Genomic DNA, 22,925 nt, shown 5'->3' on the forward strand with positions numbered 1-22,925 from the left:
GGCCATACATGATATAACAATATAAAAAATGTACATGTTACAATATAATTTGGAAGAACATTTGGAATGTCGATGCAAATGCACACACTCACATACTCTCTCTCTCTCTCTATGGATTTTTTTTACATTTTTTAAAATCAATCCAACTTTCAGCTTTATATTTTTAAAGTCTTATAAATTCAAATTTATTTGTTCATTGTTTATCATTAAGAGAATTATTTATTATAAATTAAAAAGATGATATGATCACATTGTCCTTGTTGATGATGTAAACAAACATTATATCAGTGTAACATGCAAATATTTTACGCATAATTCTATGTGAAAATCAGGAAAAGTAGTGCCAGTGGGCAGGGCTAATTACTGAAGGGGGATCATCAAGGTATAAACAAAGGAAATTCAAAAGGGCCTGACCAATCAGATGGAAACTGAAATAAAGAATGACAAATTTATTTATATATAAATAATCCAGATACATGCCAAACAACATATGTCAGTTTGGGCAATTTTTGTGCCAGAACTCTTTTGTGGTTATGTGCCCTGAAATGATGATTTTATCTAGGATGTAATTGATGGAAAAAGTAAGAGAAAAGCCATGTCTGTGATTACTTTAGCCAAAAAGAAGAGATAATGGTCAATGACAAACACTGCAAATTTACACATCTACAATTAACCAGTACCTGCATGACTAAAGGGAGGTAACTCACCAGAAGGTACTGTAATAGTCCAGAGGGTTGAGGGATTTTCAGATAAATGCCTCCAGTGATATCACATGCCTGAAGAAGAAAAAAAAATCAAATGTTTAGTGGTATTGTCAAAAAATATTTATATAAAAAAGTGCTTTTAAATATAGAAATTTACTTTCATATTGCATAAATGTATTAAATCTTGTCTGAGAGAAGAAAACATTATGGCTACCAATGACTGTTAAATTCACTGATTACAGCTTCCTTTTTTTTATTTTTTTATATCTTAGGGTGCCTGTCAAGACAGATATTACTGTATGTATTCAATGAGAAGTAAATGATCACATTTCTGCTGCCCCTGGTATATATATATATATATATATATATATATATATATATATATATATAACACTGACAGGATATTGAATATCCAACCATTTAAGATATAAATGTTGTGTGGATTCCCCTTCACAACTCCATGTGTGATTCAGGGGTCAGTAAATAGAGATGCTTCAAATTTAATGAAAAAAGATTTTAGGACTGGAGATAACATTAAACATTTAGATCAATAACTTTACATTTTAAAATAGCAAATTGGCTATGTCTGAAACAAACGCATTGAAACTACATCAACATCATCAAAATTTGTAAACTGCCGATTTGTTCCGGACCTGCACATTTTATATTGCCTGATTTAAAACATAATAAACAACGATGACTTACCATGTAGTGACTGATAGAAAAGTAAATAGTTTTATTAACTGTATTGATTTTTTAAAATATAATTGGAGATGAAGAAAGACTTTGCAAAACTGTTACATGATACTTCAACAACCATCACTGTTTAAACTGTATCTATACATTGTTACGACTCTATGGTCTTAAGTAACAGAAAACACTGAAAACCAAAATGTTCTGTAAAATTCAAATTATAATTTATTCCCTAAATAGAAAGTGAGAAATTAAAAGTAACGCACAGTATGGTCAATGAAATCCTAAACAGTCCTAACAGTTCTTTAACAAGTCAAAAAGTACTGAGTATTCCAAATGAGTTCCAGTGGTGTTCCTAATGAAGTTCAATCTATTGTGCCGATGAACCAATAGTCCTGATGTATCATCATGATATAATATAAATTGTCTTTAAATGAATTCTCAGTAATTACAAAACAGCTACTAAATCCAAAAATCTGAGCAATTTGTAATCCCAATGAATAACTGAAATAAATCCTTTCCATTAAATTGAACACTACTATTTGTCTCTTCTAAGGCTGATGTGTATGCGGGGAATAATTAATTTTTAGTGAATCATCCCTTATATGAGTTACTAAGATGCAAACTTTGAACCAGAATGAGGTTTAAATAATCATTCCAAATCATAAAAGTCAGCAAGGTCAAGTACTTTAGTAGCTAGCCAGTCAGTAATTAATTAGATTACCTGGTACTCTGGTTTTTCCAGGAAACCTGTGACCTGAGCTGAACTTAATCAGCATATGTAATTCTATGCTGAAACTATGTGTTTACTAAAATCATGGCATCATCTTAAAGTACAAATCCACATCCTTTAAATTGGTGTTTAATATGTTATGTACTAAATGTCCCTTTCAATCTATAATCAAAAAAATTAACACACATAGTGTGTGTATACATATATATATATATATATATATATATATATATATATATATATATATATATATATATATATATAACAAACTTTACTTCAAAATAACATTCATTTATTTCTTGAGCACCTTATTCAATACACGCATTAACATCACTTACAGGATAAATGCTGTCTTCTAGATTTGTCTAAGTTCAAAAGTATTCAGTGTGGTATCTTGTCAATGAAGTTTCTTCAACTGCCCAATCACTACAGCACTCTTAAAGAATTTCTTCTATATACCACTGACTATACTCAGTTATAAGTCAATTCACCTGCTGGCAGATCTGGGTCTATTTAATTTTTCAGGAGTAATCATTTGCACACGCATCAAAGACCCTACCATGCTGGCTTATTATGTGATGGCAGATCTGAATTTATCTTGCATGCAATTGACCCACCTTATAAGCAAGTCTACATGGTATGTTTCTATCCCACAAGTGTCAGATTTATCAGATAATGAACTTAGAATTTTAGTCCAATTGCAAACAACACATATGAAGATCTGCAATCACATAATGTTCTGACATATCAGGGTCTATGTCATCCATTCTACTCATTACTATTAACAAAACTGGATAGATCCAGATCTGTGGAATATTTTCGTGGGTGTTATAAATAATAAAGGAATCAGTGGTGGTCTATGATGGCTTTTGAATCTATGATTTAAAAATTGGCTGACCTTTGGGGAGTTGAGATAAAAGGAAAGACTGACTAAAAAATGATTTTGGCAGAACATCTGAGTCAGTATTTTGATATTTTGTTTTGTTTCATTCGTACTGTGGTTGTTCAAGATCTTTTAAGAGGAATATTTACTGGCATCTATCCATTTTTTCAACTGTATTAATTCATGTCAAAACTCCATTATGTGTGCTTTCACCCAATGCTAAGAATTCAACAGCTATGAAATAAGAGGCTTAGGAATGTATCTCAAGTCCATCTTAACAACTTCCTCCATGAAGGGAACCTAGCTTTGAGGAGTACTTGAGAGCAGTCAGCAGCCTTAAAAAACCCTCCACAGAAAATCTGAAGTGTGAGCTTCCTTTCTGAATGAGTATACAGAGCCTTCAATTAGATCTCAAGTTGGAGTATGAGTTGCCAAAGTAGGAAGGTTTTGGGGGACCTCCCTCAACAAGGATACAGTTTTGTTTTGTTTAAAGTAGCCAGATGTAAACTAAAAGTAGTTAGATAAATAACCTGGCTCCCAGCTGATAAAGAAAGCCCTGGTGTGGTTGTTTCATCACTGCTGCATTCTAATGATGATATATAGAGGCCATTCTCCATTCTTCACAAAATATGATTGAAGGAAAGCCTGGATCAGAAAACTAGTGAAGGCCTGTTAAGTGCAAAATTTGATAATCACAATGAATGTTCTCAGTGATCACCAGTTAGTGATCTTGTGAAGGAAACAAAAATATTTGTGGATTTTATTAAAAAGTCTTTGCAATGAGCAAAGGTTTACAACTTTTTCTAAAATGCATATGAAAGTACATTGACTCATTATAAATAATTACTTTTGCAACATAGTGATAAGAAAATACATATTACCATTACTACTGTATACGTTGGGATAACATATTTATTGGGACACCATAAAATAATTTTTAAAGTAATTTTTTTGTGCACTGTGTGTTCTGGTACACATCAGGTTTGTTTGAGTCATAAGTTGTGGGACACCTTTTAAGTCATTCAAAAATTACATATAGCTGTATCGGAAAATGCACTCCTGCTGAAATTTTAGTTTTAAAAATATAAAACTGTGTACTGGAGATAAAACTCTTTCATTCACTACTGCATCATCTCATCAACCCAACCCTTCTCCTGCACACGTACAACTGATTCTTTCGGTGCATGAATATTTGTTTAGTTTTCTCATGCTGTGAAAAATCATCATTGGAGGCAACACAGCTCCTGAGGCAGAAACTGCAAGAACTTAAGTCAGATTTTTAAAAAATGTGCACTAGTCGTGCTAATTCTCACAGTTTTAACCCCCTTTCTTATTGCCAGTCCATCCAATAATGAAATTCATCCACGTTAATGATCATATTATCAGAGAAATCATCATCTTCTCTTCTGTTCTTAACAAATTCATCAAATAATTTTATTTTCTCCAAATCTTCTGGCTGAACCTGGGTCATCAATGTCCATGCATAAAGCACTATATTGTGTCACTTTAAAAATTGTTCCATTGTTTCAATTTGTTTTCAAAATTCCTACAAATACTAGTGAAAAGGAACCAAAGTAAGTTTCCCTCTGTCAGCAGACTTTGTATATAAAAAAATATAAAAAAATTGTCACACCAAAAAGAGTCCAAAGTCGGCTTCCCTGGTCAGCTTGCACTGTAATAAAATAATCTTTGTTTCTGATATCCTATCGATAAGTTCAAACAATGAGTTTATTGCTTGCTGCCAGTTGTTTATTCACCACTGGGGCTTCTATTTAAATGGCATCTGCAGTCATATTTAATACAAACGGGCATTGATGTTTATGGGTAAATTGTATACACAGCAATAACTTGCTTTAATAATACTTTTTGTAACCCATGTAGAAAAAGATTGTCATTTGCACTCAAGTGAATATATTTTCAAATAATGATTTTTATTTGCAAGATACTACCATCTAGTTGACCTGGATATAATACCATCAAGATCAAGATTATTTTGCACCTAACGATGTTTGATGCATGAATGGCAGAGGCCTTCAAGCAATTAGCAGATTATTTCCCTCCAGTTTATTATTTTCTTGGATCCAGTTTTCAGTTGAATAACATATTCAACCAAACATGATTTTGTTTTTCTATCTTCATGTCAATAAACAATGTGTCATGTGTTAACTGACGTAAGTGATACAAGCTACAGTATGGATGCCTATGCTACATATACAGAGGTCATGGATATATTATTTTTCTTCCATGCTCATGATGAAAAAAAAGGGGAGTAAATGATACCAATACAAAGTTAGTTTCTTTCATTTTATTATCAAATAAATCTATTTTATTGCAATGAGCAGTGGGGTGGGGTGGGGGCGCAAATTCAACACAAATTTATTTCATTTCTTAAGTCTTGGGACATATGACCTGGGTGAGAAAAAGTTTCACTAGAAGTTCTAGGATAAGAAAGAAATTAAATATTTTATCATGTCTCAATATATACAATAAAATTATTGTATGATAAAAAATGTGCTTCGTTGTTTTCAATCTTTTGAAACTTGTAATTTTATAAAGATAATCAATGTATTGAACCAGGTTTAGAAAATCTACACAAATCTGTGAATAAACCAACTATATGTCCTGATTCCTTCATGTGTGTTAGAACAAATCTACTGTATTTGGAAACTTCTAAATCTCAGCAATCTGGGAATCTAAAAAAGTTTTCATAAAAATCATGGATTCATACCCAGTGTTAAAACCAAGAGGTCAAAGATCAGTACTAAGCACTAGATCTTAATCCCAGCAAATCTATAAATAGATGTAGAGGAGATAACTTACTGTATATTCTTGCGTATAAGCCCGTTTGCATATAAGCCGATCCCCAAAACTGAATAGGTAAAAATATTAAAAAGTGCATGACCAGTGCATAAGTTCTAGACTACATCACAAGATGCACAAAGTGAGTTCTAAATACATTTATTTGGGCAAATCACATTAATAAAAATAAATATTCTCTTCAAACTTAACGAAAATGAAAGTAAGAAAGCTAATTTATATGTTGAAATATAAACAATTTATCTTCAATGTTGTCTTAACTGAAATAATAAAATCCTCATGCTAATATCCTGAATCATAAAAGTTATACCACTTTTAGAATCCTTGAAAATCTGGCTCAACATCAGAATTGCCAAACAGTTCCTAAAACTCGGCTTCTGTTATGGGAGTGCTGTCATCATTGTCATTTGATAGTGTGTTGTTCTGCTTCTCATTCTCCTCATCATTGTCTGATTAAAATATGACATCATCCTCAGTTCCATCCATAGCATAGCATTTCAAAATGATTTGGCAATCATTTCTGATGGAATTGAGTCCTGTGTCTTTGACCCACTTGGCTACCAAGTTGATGTCCGGCCTCATGAAATTCCCGCCTTTTTTCATCTTCACTGCACCTGAACAAATCCATTCGGACCATATCTTTCATAATCTGTCTTTCAATACCTTGTTAAGGCAGACATCAAGAGGTTGTAACACTGATGTTAAACCTCCTGGTATCACAGCCACTGTAGACCCTGGCCTGCAGATAAACCAACCCCTCCCCCCTACTACCAGGCTTCCCATTTATTTTCTTCCCCTAAATTATTTGGCTTATACGCTAATATTTACGGCAGGTAATATTATATATGCAAACACACTACTTACTTGCTGAAGGAGTCCTGAGTCATTGTCCAAAATGCAGGCATCAATAGTGACATTCTGAAAAAAATACAATAGACTGGGATTAATAAATAATACAAACTATTTATCTTCAGAATCTGTCTTAATAACCAAGCCAAAATATTTCCCATGTAATATGGATCAACTTTTATTTTGATGGTACCAATTTTCTAGTTTTAACTTTATAGCTGCTACATATAACTGCAATGACTTCAATTTTCATTAATAGATATAGGAAATAAATCAATGCCCTGATGAAACTGTTGTTTTGCAAAACCATGAAAACTTAAACCCACAAAATTAAACCCATTTCAAAGTGTATGCATGAAAAGAAATCTTCTATGCCATCTAACACCACTGAAGCATTCAATGAAAATCCTTTTTTTCTTCTTCCCTCCATAATTATTCATGACAAATAAAAACCCGTTTAATATTTTTTTTAATACAAAAAACAATAACACTGCAGTTTTTAAAATTAAGACAATATTAAATACAAACAAACAGTAGAATGATGCTAATGTTTGTAGCCATCTCTATATCGTTACAATCAAAACAAGGGACAAAAAAGCCCATACCACAAACATGAAAAGAAAGAAAATAAAATTGACCAATGAATCATGAACAACATGAGGCTCATGTCCCTGGTAGATCTGATATTGTTCACCTGGGTCATTTAAGAACTCCTTAATATGTGCAAATGTTGATCCCAATCTCATCTAAGATCTTGATCATGTAGTCTTTCCTTCCGAGTTTGATCAAAATGTGATTAGAAATAAAGCCACTACAGTGAAAAACTCAGAAAATAAGAAGGCAAAACACCACAGATGTCATTCATGATCAAACTCATCTAAGATCAAAGTTACATAAACATATATACTAATGTTAATGTTTTTGTTGTGGGTTTAACACCATGAGACTAAGTTACATTAATCAAAATCTGATTGGAAATACAGCTTTTAGAGTGGCAACAATCTCTGCCAACAGAATATCAGAATACATCTTTACCATGGACCGAGAACAATCATACCAGTTATCAAATTCATCTGAGATCTTGCCAATATAAGCTAATGTAACTCTGGTGTAACTCTTAATAGAAATATAACCCCAAGAGTGGTGACAAGCTCAATATCTCTGATGCAAGATGACCTCATTGGCATGCATACATTTTGCTTGTAATCCGATATGTCTAACTAATATCTTGGTGACATAAGCTTGAATACTAAGTTTCCTAAACATCTGATCAGATATCTAGCCTCTAAAGTGATAACAAGCTCAGCCAATCAGAACTCTAGCCTCTAAAGTGATAACAAGCTCAGCCAATCAGAAATACGGCATGAGCTCACTAATATACCATAATGAAGCTCAGCACCAAACTCATTCAAGATCTACAAGACCTCATTAAGATATGTAATTCACATATCTTGATGATACAAGTCTATGTAATCCTTGAACAAAATCTATACAGACAATTTACGTCAGAAGTTTTAATAAGTGATGGGATTGACAACAAGTGATACAAGGTCCTAATATAATCATAGGTGTTTGTTCAGGTGTGCTGAAAAAAAAAACACTGGACAGGTACAGTATATCTGGCATGATTATGAAACAAACAGGTATTGGTTACAGCAGGAGCTGATAGGAGATCTGGATTCTTTTAAGAGATGTCCATATGATGTATAACAATAAACTTTTGAAGATATGAACAACCAACAAAGACATGCTTTTAGTGAAAGGTTTACAGACTGTAACCAATAAAATCCAGAAGGCAACGTAAGTATTACATCAGAATTGGATAGACATTTAAATGTATGACAGAAGTGAGGAGGGAGAATGTTTTGTGGATGACTCACTGAATGCTGGACAGCTGATCACATTTTACTCAATTTATGTTTGAGAAAGATCAACAAAGTATCATCGCATTGACCTGTAAAAATGTGCAAATCCAGATCTATCGTCAAATAATGCTTGAAATTATGTTAGACTGAGGAGTACCTGTTGGCCACATACTGATCTATTTGGTTTACAGTTGATTTTTATACACCATACATGCTCATATATAACTCAAAGTTTTTTCAACAAAAAATTAAATCATGACTGGGGTTGATTTAAAAACCAAAAATTTAAATAAACATGGCTATTTTGTATACTAATAAAGTTCAAAACTGATGTTAATAATGATTAAGAAAACTAAATGTGTTTTAACTTTACTTGCCAAATCAAAGTCAAATGCTAGAAGAAAAAAAAAACATATTACTTTCAAGCCAGTACATATGGTTACTGACTTAAAACTGAGCATCTATATAAATATTACTAGCACAGCTAGCCATTTTTCTGGCAAATATTGCAGTAAAATTCAATCAGACTGATAGATAAAAGGGTCAAAGAAAATCACCACTATTACGTATTTCAACAACTGGGTTGACTTGCTAACCAAGCAACTTCAATGTTTGTCTGGTGCAACTAATACAAGAAGCTATTAGTAATCAGCGTATCATAAAATACGCTAAGCAGAGTTTAAATAATACTGAAGAATCTGTGTTGGAAACAAAGTTAGTAAAACAGGTGCACATAGTCATAAGTCCTCTAAATGATGATGAAGAATGCTGAAAATGTAACTCTTCTGAGGGGTTATCAATACGAACGTGCAATCTAAATTCGGTTACAATCCAACAATGCTTAGTAAAGTTGTACAGCAGAACCAAACTTAGAAGGTCAGGCAAACTTGAGGCATGAATCTTGAAATGATATTATAGAATGCTGGAAATCAAACATAATCAAGGCTTCATCAATATAAATCTGCTTGCCACATTTGGCTAAAATCCAAAAATGCTGCAGAACCAGAGTCACTAAGACAGACAATCATGGGCCATAACTCCTATAAATGTCGTGTAATGCTAGAAATCAAATCACTGAAGGTCTTATCCCGTCATTAGCACACAGGTCAAAAGCGCGCACTGACAAAAGCGTGCAAGACAAAAGTGTGCAAGGCTTAAATTATAAATGTTATTATGTCAATTAAATATGCAAATATTTGCTATTTAAAAAATGTTTAATAGTATTAATATGAGTTTCAGTGTGTTATTTCTATCACTGTTCAAAATGTGATATCCATTAGTTGCTCTTTCTTCTTCTGTGACTCAGTCTTTTCCATGGCTAGATATGATTTTCAAATTTTTACAAAATGAATTTGGTATTTATGGTTTTCTAGGCTTATACTGCGTAAATATGCACATTGATGTCTGCTCAGTGAAAACAATGGTTGAAACCATTACTTTATTTCTACTCAATATTAAGAGTGTACACACCTTGATGTTTATGAACTGGAAACAGTGATTCAAACTATTACTTTATTTCTACTGTACACACTTTGATGTCTGCTCACTGGAAACAGTGATTCAAACTATTACTTTATTTCTACTGTACACACTTTGATGTCTGCTCACTGGAAACAGTGATTCAAACTATTACTTTATTTCTACTGTACACACTTTGATGTCTGCTCACTGGAAACAGTGATTCAAACTGTCAGTTTTCATTCGAAATGAGACATTTATCAATCAAAGTCATAATAAGATTACAGGCTTATAGTTTATGCTATGCACTTTTGAAGGTGCACATTTTGCTGCACGCTTTTGTCAGCATGCTAACGACGGGGTGTCGATATAAAGATTCATACTAAATGTGGAAGATATCACATTTCAATCCTTATTAAAGTCATGCTGAAAAAAAAACAAGGTTAGGATTAAGGGAAACCAGGTGTCATAACTGCTCTAAATCAGGGTCTCAAAGATGCTGCCCAAGGGCCACATGGCCTGCCAACCGTATCCTGTGGCCCACAATATGATTGGCATCACAAGGTGTCATGAGAGAGAACAAAGGTGGTGTGGCCCTTGGGCTATTGAAAATGCCCTCATGTGGCCCTCAGGGTGGTTTTGAGTTTGAGACCCCTGCTTTAAATTATGTCATGGAATGCAGAAATGTTCAAGATCTCAATGCACAGATGCATTCCAAATTTTGTAAAATTCAACATGCCCTGGAAACAGTATGCTGCAGAAACCAAAGTCATGGGCATCCAAAGTCATAACTCCTGTAAATAATTTTGTGAAATGCTGGAAATAAAGCACATTCCAGGTCTCATCAAATGATGCTGAGCTTAAGCCAAGCTGGGCTTAACAATAGGTAATGACAATTAATGAACAAACACTAATATAAATCAAAGAAATAGTAAATATAGGTTATAATGAATGTGTTGTACCTACCAAAACACAAACTGGGTTAAAAAAACCAAAAACATCCAAAGTCAATAAATAATTAAATGTAGGTCTTATTGACCTATTTAGGTAAAATTGTTGTTACATGCATCATGATATAGCTAAGACTACTGACATGACTACTGTCACCTGTACTTGCAAAATAACCACATTTTTTAAGTAAATGCAAAACAAAAAAGACTGTAACAAAGTTAATCTCAAGCTTCACATGCTATCATTGTTAAAGACTGGGTAAAATCCTCAGCCCAAAATAAAAATAATAACAAACCAAATCTATGTTCTAAATCTAAAGAGAGTGGGGTAAAACTGCAATTTAATAACAAAAGAGGAAAGTAAAAATTCTTAAAAAAAGTTCATCTAGGATGTTGAAGGACACAACTGGATGGTAGTGCAGATGAACATACCGAGGACACAACCAATGATACCAAAGTAATCACTGTCAAATTTGACATGGGCATGACAAAAAAACTGAAAGAGATGCTAAGACAAGTAATCAAAATGAAATTAAATGACAAACTTCAAACCCAAATGGTTCTGGGATATAAAGCAGAATGTGGAACAAAAAACCTTAAGACAAGTGGTTCCTTTTCTGTCATGTCTGCAGTTTATTTAGCAAGAAAAGACACATAAAAGGAAAAGTGAACAAATCTTTAACAATTAGGTTAATCTAGGGTGTAGAAAACAATGGATGAATTGATGTACAAATTGGCAGATTCATACATCGATGCAGATGTAATCAATGTCTTAAAACTTCTGCCTAGGTTCAATCAAAATATAGGAAATTTTACAATGGCTGCAATGAACTATTGGGGCCCCGAGTGGCAGAGTAGTCTAAAGTGCTCTCCATCATGGATCACTGCCATATCACCTCTGTCTGCGTGGGTTCAAGTCTCGAATTCTGCCAATGTGGTATGTGAGAAAGCTTGCCAGTAGCTTCTCATGGGCCGGTGGTTCTTTCCGGAGATTCCCGGGTTCTTCCTCCACCATTAATACTGGCCGCCATGTATAGCTTATCGTATGCTGAAAAATGGCGTTAAACCCCACAACAACAACAAAGCAATGAACTATCAATTCTTACAGTGTGAATGTGAAATAAAAATGCTGATGAAGTACCTGTTTCTGAGCAGTGAAAACGGCATTCATGAAGTTCATATACTGGGCAGGGTTATCTTCTGAGCCTTTGATTATCTAGAAATAAATGTTCATACATTAAGTACACACTTTACAAGTTACCATACAGTGGGTTATAATAATGGTTGAGAAATTTTAATGTCTTAGCAACTTCTGATTGAGATTGTAAAATAAATTCCACTGAAATTTATCATCTGCTACAAAAAATGTGGCAAAACCATTTTGTGGAGCATTGAAATAAAAATTGTATGGAAAAAAAATATTTTTTTAAAAAAAGAATAGTTTGGTAATCTGCAATATCAGTAAATAAATTGATTCTGGTACCCAATCTTTATTACAGGTACAAGAAACATACAATAAATAAAATCAAGTCAGTCAATAACACCATGAATAAAGAATTTTAAGGATGTCCTTTACATACCTACTGCTGTGGACAATGTTATGGTTGGCTCACACCAAGTTTTGACTGGCAACTGCAGTACCCAATCAATCTTACAATGGAGGGTAGTGAATATTCTTGTTTTTAATCCCAGTCTATGTCTTAGATTAACCTGACACCACTGCGCTACAGTATATACACTAAGTTGAGTCCAACTGCAAAACAACATTGATGCAAATCTACTGTCAGAAAATGCAATGTTGTTTGTTCTACTGACTACTTTTAACAAACTGCATAAAACCAGATCTGATGGCACATTATGTGATGGCCAATCAGGGTCTGTGCAGCTTGCAGTTGAATTTAACTTACAAGTATATACAGTATTATTTTTTGGATAGAAAAGACTAATGTATCAATTAAATGATTACATTATTTATGCCTCATTACTTTTCTTTCTGTTGAATGGTAAACTGCATGTATTTTGACCTATCCTCATTCAAGTTTTGTGTAGTCAAGAGTAATATAGCATATATTAAAAAAAGAGAATCACCGCATGGGGTAAGAAATACTATTGGTTGTTTCAGCTGAAACAAAACCCCACACTCACTAAAGGTATAAATTCCCAACTTTAAAAGCAGTCTTTTTAGACAAAATTGTTATATTTTACTTAGGTAAAAATAATTCAACATACAGAATTTTAATTTTTAGACAAATAAAAATGATGAAAGACAATAATAAAATATTTTTAAAAAATAAAAAAAAAATGGATTAGAGAATGTTCAGTTATTTTTTGAAGTGAAGAATCAGCTGCTCACAGCATGCAGAAATTGACCCTGCCATCAATTTATAATTTGGAAACATCAAGAATCATTTTGCCTTCAAACACCAGATTGTTTAAGCCATTATCTCTGACAAGAGAAGGTCCCATTTAATAAACTTTACCTCCATCATGTGATCAAATGGTCTTTCAACATCTCTCTTTAAAACAAATATATAATTCTATCAATCACCTCTACTGAGCATTCACACTTTATGTTAATAATACAAAGTTCTCCTCAGAATATAGGTATGGTGATTCTCTTTTCAGCAATCACACTGAACAGCAATTGCAAGAAAGTTCTCCTCAAAATATAAGTATGGTGATTCTCTATTCATCAATCACACTGAACAGCAATAACAAGGAAGTACTCCTCAGAATATAGGTATGGTGATTTTCTTTTCAACAATCACACTGAACAGCAATTGCAAGGAAGTTTTCCACAGATTGTGGGTATATTTTTTAATTTAGTCCTTTTTGCTGTTCAGTATTGGAAATCATCCTGTCACAGAGGACAAGTTGAAAATTATGCTTGTTTCTACTACACATTGGCACACAGCCTGTAAAGATATTTGAAGGAGAACTAAGTTACTGTGTGGAAACCAATTTCTTTTGGTTGGTTACTCAAGATTTCAATCTCTGACTCCAAACCAATAGGCTACTTTGAATCCAATAACCCATCTGCAAAATTTGATAAGTTTACGTGCAGTCCAAACTTTATTCTGATCAGTCACTGAGACTTTGATCTGAGACCTTTGACCCTCACCCCTTCAAACTCAAAAGGTGTCTTTGTGACCCTGGAGGCAAGCAAACTGCAGGTATCAGGAGTCCCAAAATTTTAAAATTCAGTGTAGGTATCAGGGGTCCCAAAATTCTAAAATTCAGTGTAGGTATCAGGGGTCCCAAAATTCTAAAATTCAGTGTAGGTATCAGAGGTCCCAAAATTCTAATCGCCAAATTAACACAATGGCCAGATTTTTATGAAATATAATATACAGTCATTATTAAGAAGCAAACCAACGTTGTGATAAAAAAGAAAACTTATTATTTGTGTCATTACTGATGTTGCTTCAGTTTTAGAACCATCCTTTTATGCTTTAATCATTATCTCTTAAAATATTTATTTCTAAAGATTTTTTGGTCTCTAGAAAACTATACTATCACATGTCACAAAACATTTTACTTTATTGTTTTTAACAATGAATTCTTTACTGACAACCAACTGATTTGCTACAGTATCTTGAAAATACATCAAACTCAACTGACAGCCATTTCTGGTCAAAGCTGATCTTAAAGTTTCACTTGATGAGGTCCTCTAACAGGATTTTTGTTGAGGATATAATAGAGGTTAATTATTGTTAAATAATTCTGATAGTATCTTTTATTCTTTTTGATCAGGGTGTTGGCTCTATATATTTTCTTGAATAGGTCTGATACAATGAGCTGAATCACTGCTATGTAATTCAATTAAAAATCAAACAGTATGAGGGACTGATACATCTTTATAGTACAGACCCAGGGACAAACATTCAATTATACAGTTATAATAAATTCAGGAGATAATAGCTCACATCTCTACTGTCTTGTCTTTTGTGGTGACAGAGTGCTTAAACAACTGGAAAAACAAAATAACCAAATAACTGCATGATAGCAGTTCATTTGCAGGTCATGCCTTGCATTTGGTAGGTATAAAAAGCAGAAAGCATAATTGGGCAAAAGCTAATTTTATTTAATTGGTTACTGATACTGACCTTCGCTTCTGGTCCTCTTGGCTAAACTTTAAAATCTCTAATACTCGAGTTCATCCTGGTAATTAAGGTGGATTTGTGTATTGTTAAGTTTGAAAAAGTTCATAACTTACATTAGACTTTGCCTAAAGGTGCTGAATGTCTGAAAACAATTTACACCAATGATGTTCTACTTTCCCAATTCATATGGATCCATTGTATCATATAATTCAATCAATAGCAAAGTTTCTTTTTGGCAAAGGTACACAAATCAATACACAAGTTACAGCATGAAGACCAAATGACCAATGGACATAAATGCTCCAACCTGCCATAAGCGTATTTAAACAGAAGATATAACCATTCAGACTAAGTAAGAATTTTACTTTATCCAGGAATTCAACAGATCCAAGTTCTTTTTTAAAATGGGTTCTCCTATCTTTACTCATGTTAGGAATTGCCTGACTATCAAATCAATCTACCATTGGTTTTAATCAGTTGGAAACATTTTCTGTTTCTTACTGACAATACCATTTTCACATAGAATGAAACCTGTGTATAAAACAGTCAAGAGACAAAACTGTTTTTTACTCACAGGTGTTTCTGATATACAGGGCCAGTACTCTCAATCTGACTGGAAGTTACACAGTTATGACTCTGAGATTGCTTAAAATGAAAATGCTGAGATTAAGGTAAGTTTGAATTCCTTCTGAAAACATTGACTTCACTATTACATTCAATATGAATGAATATCAGCAATGAAAATATCAAAATCCAGTAGCTGTCGAACAAAATGATGAAATGCATAATAAGTGTTTAAAAAAATGAGAATTGAAATGAAATAGTTAATGCACTGATTAGAAATTGAACATTTAATAATAGCAATCAAAAAACATTTTCAGAATTTAAATTATAAAACAAAACTGTTTAACCAGTCTCATCCAAAGGTCAAGGTAAGCATGCCATTATTTAATTTCAACATACAGTAGTGCTGCCAACAGTAACATTGGGCATAATCTAAATTTATAATTGTTACATTTATAATTGTTTTTATCTGTAGTGTGCAAGTGTCTGCTACATAAAGGACATTTAAGCAAAGTTTTTTCACAATAAACAATTTGATCTATGGTGGTGTTCTTTAAGGTCAGATTCATTGCATTTGGGAATGGATAAGTTGCTTATGTCTAGCAAAGTTGTATAGTTTACCCACACTTTTTTCATCTGCAATTTTGCTGGCACATGGTTTATGCTAAATTAATTTGAAGCTCTTAGTCATATTTTTCTGGAAGATTCATCCCAAAAAAATCAAACACTTTTAACTACTTACATTCCTTAAAGGAATATCATAACTGAACTCTTGGCCGTTTTATTTTAAATTTTACCAACCTTCATCTATTTAGATGAAATGTCATGTGGCAAGTCTTTGATAGCCATTTATAAGTGAAGTCCAAATAAAAAACTGCCCAGGCCCAGATCTACTGTCACATGACAGATCATGGTCTATGCAGTTTGTTAGGAGTAATAAGTAGAACAAACAACACAAACCCTGATCTGCTAGTGCATTATGCAATGGCAGATCAAAGTCTATGTTGTTTGCAGTTGGACTTGACTTATACATGAATATATATGGTATTTACATTTGCTGAATAAATCTTACCAAGATCCTGGATGAGAGATCTTCTCCTGCAAAGCTTTCCTTCTCACATCGATGAATATCTCACACATTAAGTATATTATGAAATACTTGAACAAGACTTTAAAAAAATCAAATTGTTTCATAACAGAAAAATGTTCTATGACAATAACTTGCATTACTTTTTCTGACAGGAAAAATCTAAGTCCTCATTCACCATTTACTTGTCAGGACAAGTGAAATTTTCAAGCCCTGTGTACAGAATACAGACATATCATATTTAAGTAGAATATTATTTTAGAAATTCACTAAACCCTGCATACAAAATACAGGCATGCACATTTAGGTATACTATAAGCAAAAGAACTGCCAATCACGTCATATCAAATTCATGTCTGATGGGCACTGAATTAGACTTTGATCGCACCATAAGTTATAGCAAACATCTTCATGGCACATTTTGTCCAGTGAAACAAGTGCCTAATTGTCATTTTTCTTTGCCACTTTCTCTATTCAATCAGTATTTCTAAAAGAGATGACACAATGAGTAATAAATGAAAAAGGGTGAGGTTGTCATCCAGCATTTCCTTGTCTTAACACAATTACTGTAAATCCTGTAAAACTTCAAATCCTCTACAAAATCAAACATGGAAAAATATTAGAAACAATAATTTTTTAATTTTCTTGTAATTATGTGATCTTTTTCTTTTCTTAAAAGATGAATTGCAAAAAATGTGAAAACAACATGAAAACATCAAATTTTATTTCTGACAGAAACCATACCTATTGTATGACATTTATCTGCTCTTCACCTTTTTAGTACCTTACTGATCTGAGATTAAAACAGTAAAGCATCTCTTCATAATATGTTGAATCCCATGTACAGTTACAATATTGACCATCTGGGAAGCATACACAGCACAAAGATTAAAATGAATCAGATCTGAGTTTTTCTGTAATTAAACCATGTATCTCTTTGCTTTCTACACATTTACATACCTTATCTTTCACTTTTTGCATATAAAATATTGATTACAGCCTTACAGCAAAGATCTTGTTTCTCTAATAAAACCAAAACATGTTAAAGGAAGCAACTTTTACAACTGTTTCATTTGATAACTGTCGTGTTTATACCATGCATTATGTCCACCAAATCAGCTAGTTTGAAACATAAAATGTATTGCTCAGGAGGTCGAGATACCAGAGTCTTTGAGACAGACACTATGGTAGCCATACTGAATGTCCGAGTGGCATCATTTCCATTTAGGATGAAAAAGACATAAAAAAATCTTTCAGGACAAAACCCATCCTGATACGATCCATTCAGTAGGAGTAGCAATAACAAAATTTTCAAGATGTCCATTGTGCTGGCTATGCTGGATGTATAAGTGGGACCATATCAATATGTTTTTGTTCCAAAGAAGTGGCAATAACAAGATTCTGCAGGTGGCTGCTGTGGTAACCATGCTGGACTTAACTCATTCAGCCCCAGAGGTTTTTGTCTTTTTGCCTGAAATGTTTAGGAAAGACATTTGGGGGCTGTTTCTGAATACATCGGCTTTCAACAGATTTTCCATGAGACTAATGCCTAGTTGTATTAGAAACATCATTTTCCATTGGTTATTTTGCTTGCGCATGAGCAGAAGGGTAAAAGTTGGAGTTCTTTTTTCTCGCTTAATGGACCCATCATTTTCGTATGGAGACCGCTCTTTATTCCAAATGCCCACCTCATCCTAGTTTTTGCAAAGGATCACCTGTCTGTAGGCAGTTCAGACCAGTCTGCCTTACAGCTGAGGCCAAAAAGTCTAAAATCCAGACACAAAATCGCATATCGACCACAAGCAAATTTTGGGTGAGAAAAAAAAATGGGTAAAAGAAATGAGGTTTTTCCCTCTGTATTTTGCAGTGCAACTAGAACGTCCAGATTATTTGTTATCATTTTAGAGCTATATCTGTCTGCTTTTTTGTAATGCCACCCATGTTGGTGTATCTTAAATTACCTTGATGCTCACCACGCCTTCTGATGGGATTGGGGTCAAATCGGTTAAGATATACCCATTTTCAGTTAGAACCAACAAGATGTTATAAGTCTTTAGTGACAACACCATACTGATAAGACCATCAATTCATGAGGAGCAGCAATGACAAGAATTTCAAGATGGTCACTGTGGCAGCTATCCTAGATGTGTGAACAGCACCAATTTTATATAGAACTAGCTATTAAAAGAACTCTTCCTGTGATAAGAATAACATTTTACACAGTAATGAGCTACAGAGAAAATAAAAATATTAAAAACTGATTTTGGATGGGAATGCATCTTCAGCATTAAAATTATACTATAGATAAGGATACAGCAGAGACTTATGGCCAGGGCACCTGCCAAAAGGGAGTCTGTTTCTGACTGACCCTCTAGACCTGAAAGAAAAAACAAAATACATTAGTCCACAACTTATTAGCAAGTTTTTAGTGATATTTCATTATAAAATGTTATTATCATCAATTTCATATCAAAACCAAGAAAATACATAGTGAGAAATGACACATAACAAGCATGTTTCCATTCTCCATTAAAACTGAAGACTCTTTCATATTTTTAAATCACACTAATATTATTAATACACATTGTCTATGTCAGGTTGTAATGGCATCCCCTTGTAAGGTTCCAGCTAATCTGATATATAGGTAAAATATCTGATGCGCTCCCAACAGTGGTACTGCATGGACTAACTTTGATTCATTTATCCTTGCAGATAATTTGTAAATAATACATTTATTAGGAAATTAGTCATGTAAGAATTACAATCATGCTTTGTTTGCAAGTCCTTACATCTTTATGATTTACTGGATCCACTGCCCCCATCCAAACTGTAAACATTAAAGTATACTATAACATGATGTTTAAACAGGGTTAGAACAAGTTTCCCACATTTGCTATTCACTTAGAAATGCATCTCCTGTAGTTCTTTCTATTCTGCTGGTTAAGACTACAGAGGCTTGGTTTGTGGTAAGAAAAAAAAATGGTTGCTGGGTTTTAACACTAAAATGCTTGAAGCTGATAATCTGTTAACCTCTAGGGATTTGAGGAAAAAACATGAATGGTATGGAAGATTTCTAAAGTGCTGAGAGTAACACTTAACCAAATGTATTGACAAAATGATTAAAGCTTTGATGTGCTAACCTGTGGTTTTGTTGTTGTTGTTGTTGGGTTTAACGCCACTTTTTAGCACATGATAGGCTATACATGGTGGTCAGTATTAATGGTGGAGGAAGAACCCGGGAAAACCCCGGAAAGAACCACTGACAAATTTTCTCACATACCCACATTGGCTGAATCCTAGACTCGAACCCACTCAAACAGAGGTGAGATGGAAATGATCCGTAATGGAGAGTGCTTTAGACCCCCTGTGGTTTTAGTATCAACACTAAGTTAACAGTAACTTATGTTTTCTACTGCAAATTTCAGATAATAAATCTGTGTTACAGCTAGTACCGTAAGATGGAGATTGTTGGGGACATTCATTTTTTTATATTTCTTTTTAAGGTAGCTATGATTTTAACTGAAATTGCAAGATTCAATTCAACCATTTTTAAACCCTATCAAGCAATCCTTTGGTAAATACAAGATTTTACAATTAAAACTTTGATAACCAACATGTTAAAAATTTTAAAATCAATTCAAGTACTGAAATTTTGATAACTATGAACAGGGTCCACAACATCGTATTTTCATGCATAGTAAACTGATGTACATTAATGTGGTGAACACTTCATTAAACATGCAATTTGTCTTAAGAGACAGCCCCTTCTGCCAAGAAAATGTGGTCTCTCAGGACAGGTGGTTTCTCGTGACAGGTCAACACATTTGGTGCATTATACAGAAATCCAGAGTTATGATCTTATGTCCTTGGATATATGCTTTTGTCGACCTTTTGAATGAAAATAAATTTATACAGAATAGGACATTCAATAATATTAAACATCCACCTTTGCCAAATAGTTCAAAATGTTGCTACTTTGTGAAGGTGCTTTTGAAAGGGAGACAACTCTTAAACATACTGGTGAGGATGAGTTTCTTCACTTCTTCCATGACTTGCTCATTAACTTGTGCAAAGAGTTCATATTTTCCATCATTCATTCCTGCAGAACCACCTGGTTCTCCTCCTCCTGCTGCCTCCCTGCTCTCTGCCCTTGGGTAAAGGAAGCAACTATAAATAAAAATAAAACAAGGGACAGTAAAATTGGGTATTGATACCAGCTGTCTGTAGTGAGCACCATTTTTAAATCACCTTATATTCCCTATCTAATTTGCCAGTATATAGCAAGCACTCACTTAATGCAACCAGTCACCACCACTATTTTCAGGTCATATGAAGCATAATTTACTATGGTTTATTATAGAAAGATGACTGGACTTATTGTGTGTGTATATATATATATATATATATATATATATATATATATATATATATATATATATATATATATATATATATATTTGGCCAGACTGAGACATCCCTATCTCTAGATGGGGACAAAGACAGGGGCTAAACCACCTGAACCATCCAAGGTGATACATTTTACTCATTTATGTGACATATTCCCCTGCATTTTAGAAACATCCTCAAGTCTCCATTATCCATAATCATGCAGAAGTACTGAAGCTTAAAGTCAAACTCGGATCAATATACATGCACAACTACACCCAATCTCTCCGGATCTAGACATGCACTTAACCATGGAAGATATATCAACAATGCATCCAACTCCTTTCTCTGATGTATCTAGATATGTATCAATGCATGCAATCTAGATTATTATCTAATTATTCTCTACCATATATATTTGCTTACAAGTCAGGTCCAACTACAAACTGCAAAATTAGATCTGAAATTGCATAGTGTGCCAACAGACCTGTGTCTTTGAAACAAGTTAGGACTAACAACAAAGACTTTAATCTGCCAGCATATTATGTGACTGTAGATTAGGGTCTACATTGTTTGCACCTGGCCCTGACTCAAAAATGAGTGTATATGGTGTCAGTCATTTAGGAGACACAAGCAAAATATAACAGGTCTAGCAAATTGGAACTGATCGGTATATTCAGGTAACTGTAATAACTACCTCTGATTTGTGTGAGCTGCAATAACAGCCAGTTTGTTCCTGTGGCTCATCATCAGATGGGAATTAGTAAATACCATTACACTATCCAGAAACTGGGTCAGGCTCTGTAACACAGATAAAAAGATATCAAGATCAAGGGTCACATACTTTTTTAAAACTCACTATTACGTAAGCCACTGATTTCTTTTCTTGGCAATGTAGTATACCAATGACAACCCACAAGCATTCTTATTGTGAGTTCTAACAACCCTTCTGGAATAGATAGCAAGTAACAGTAACAAACTTCTATAAAATCACTGCATCCTATGATGATTCTATAGTACCCATAGAGTCAGTAATGATTTTAGTCCAGAATGAATAAAAGGTGTATTAATTCATTCTATTTCTCCAATATTATTTGGCCAAAACGATAACCTCAAATTCATTTTTGGCCAAAATAACAACCATAAACCTTACAATTCCTTGCAATTTAAGAAATGTCCTTCACTCTTCACCTCTGCTGCCAATTTATCCCCAATTTCACTTTCTTATAACATTAAGGAACCAAATTCAATGTAGTAGTCTATCAGTATGGTACTGAAGTACTTTTCTTCCCACATGTGTGAGCACACAAACTGTCACCAAAATTGTTATTTTCCATGATTTAATGTCATTTGAAATGCAAACTTTTCATTTAAAATCTGTAATAATCCTAAAAAATCTGGAATGATTGGCACCTCCCCACTGTAGTAATATGCATGAACCATTAGATTTTTTTTTTAACAATCTCAACAAAACATCTGTAGTAATAATGTACTGTCTGAAGTTATGTGGAAGCATTCCCCCCTTCTGCTGGGGTGGTATAGTTACCCTAGTCCATTATCGGCTTCTTTATATTTGTAACTCATTCAGTCATTTGTTCAACTCGCTGTGCAAAGTTTATATACTCCAGGCCACTTGTGCCACCATTACAGCTGCTTTTTCGGTTATGTGCCATCAGATTTATGGTGATTCATATCATAACATTTTATCTGCAGATGGTACACCGTTTTTCAGAAATCATTAATATTTAATGCAGTCGGGATTCTACTTAAGTAGTGGTTGAACATAAACACCAAAAGAAGTGGGTAGAAAAACTCTTTAGAATTATTTAATAA

General features: G+C 33.6%; 1 protein-coding gene across 2 annotated transcripts in view; it reads right to left on the bottom strand.

The window, feature by feature from the left end:
- Positions 1-22,925, bottom strand: part of LOC149775841 (general transcription factor IIH subunit 3-like) — a 65,135-nt gene that overhangs the window by 26,231 nt on the left and 15,979 nt on the right. For both annotated transcript variants that reach the window (XM_089943280.1, XM_089943279.1), the window contains exons 4-10: positions 21,790-21,893; positions 20,725-20,873; positions 19,021-19,083; positions 16,692-16,750; positions 12,094-12,168; positions 6,695-6,748; positions 708-776 (exon numbers count right to left, since the gene is read on the bottom strand). In XM_089943280.1, coding sequence (XP_089799406.1) covers positions 708-776; positions 6,695-6,748; positions 12,094-12,168; positions 16,692-16,750; positions 19,021-19,083; positions 20,725-20,873; positions 21,790-21,893 — 573 coding nt within the window. The remainder of the gene's footprint in view (positions 1-707; positions 777-6,694; positions 6,749-12,093; positions 12,169-16,691; positions 16,751-19,020; positions 19,084-20,724; positions 20,874-21,789; positions 21,894-22,925) is intronic.

The sequence above is a fragment of the Sinohyriopsis cumingii genome, chromosome 19, assembly GCF_028554795.1.
Source record: "Sinohyriopsis cumingii isolate HCF-2022 chromosome 19, ASM2855479v2, whole genome shotgun sequence".
In the NCBI taxonomy this organism is placed as follows: domain Eukaryota; kingdom Metazoa; phylum Mollusca; class Bivalvia; order Unionida; family Unionidae; genus Sinohyriopsis; species Sinohyriopsis cumingii.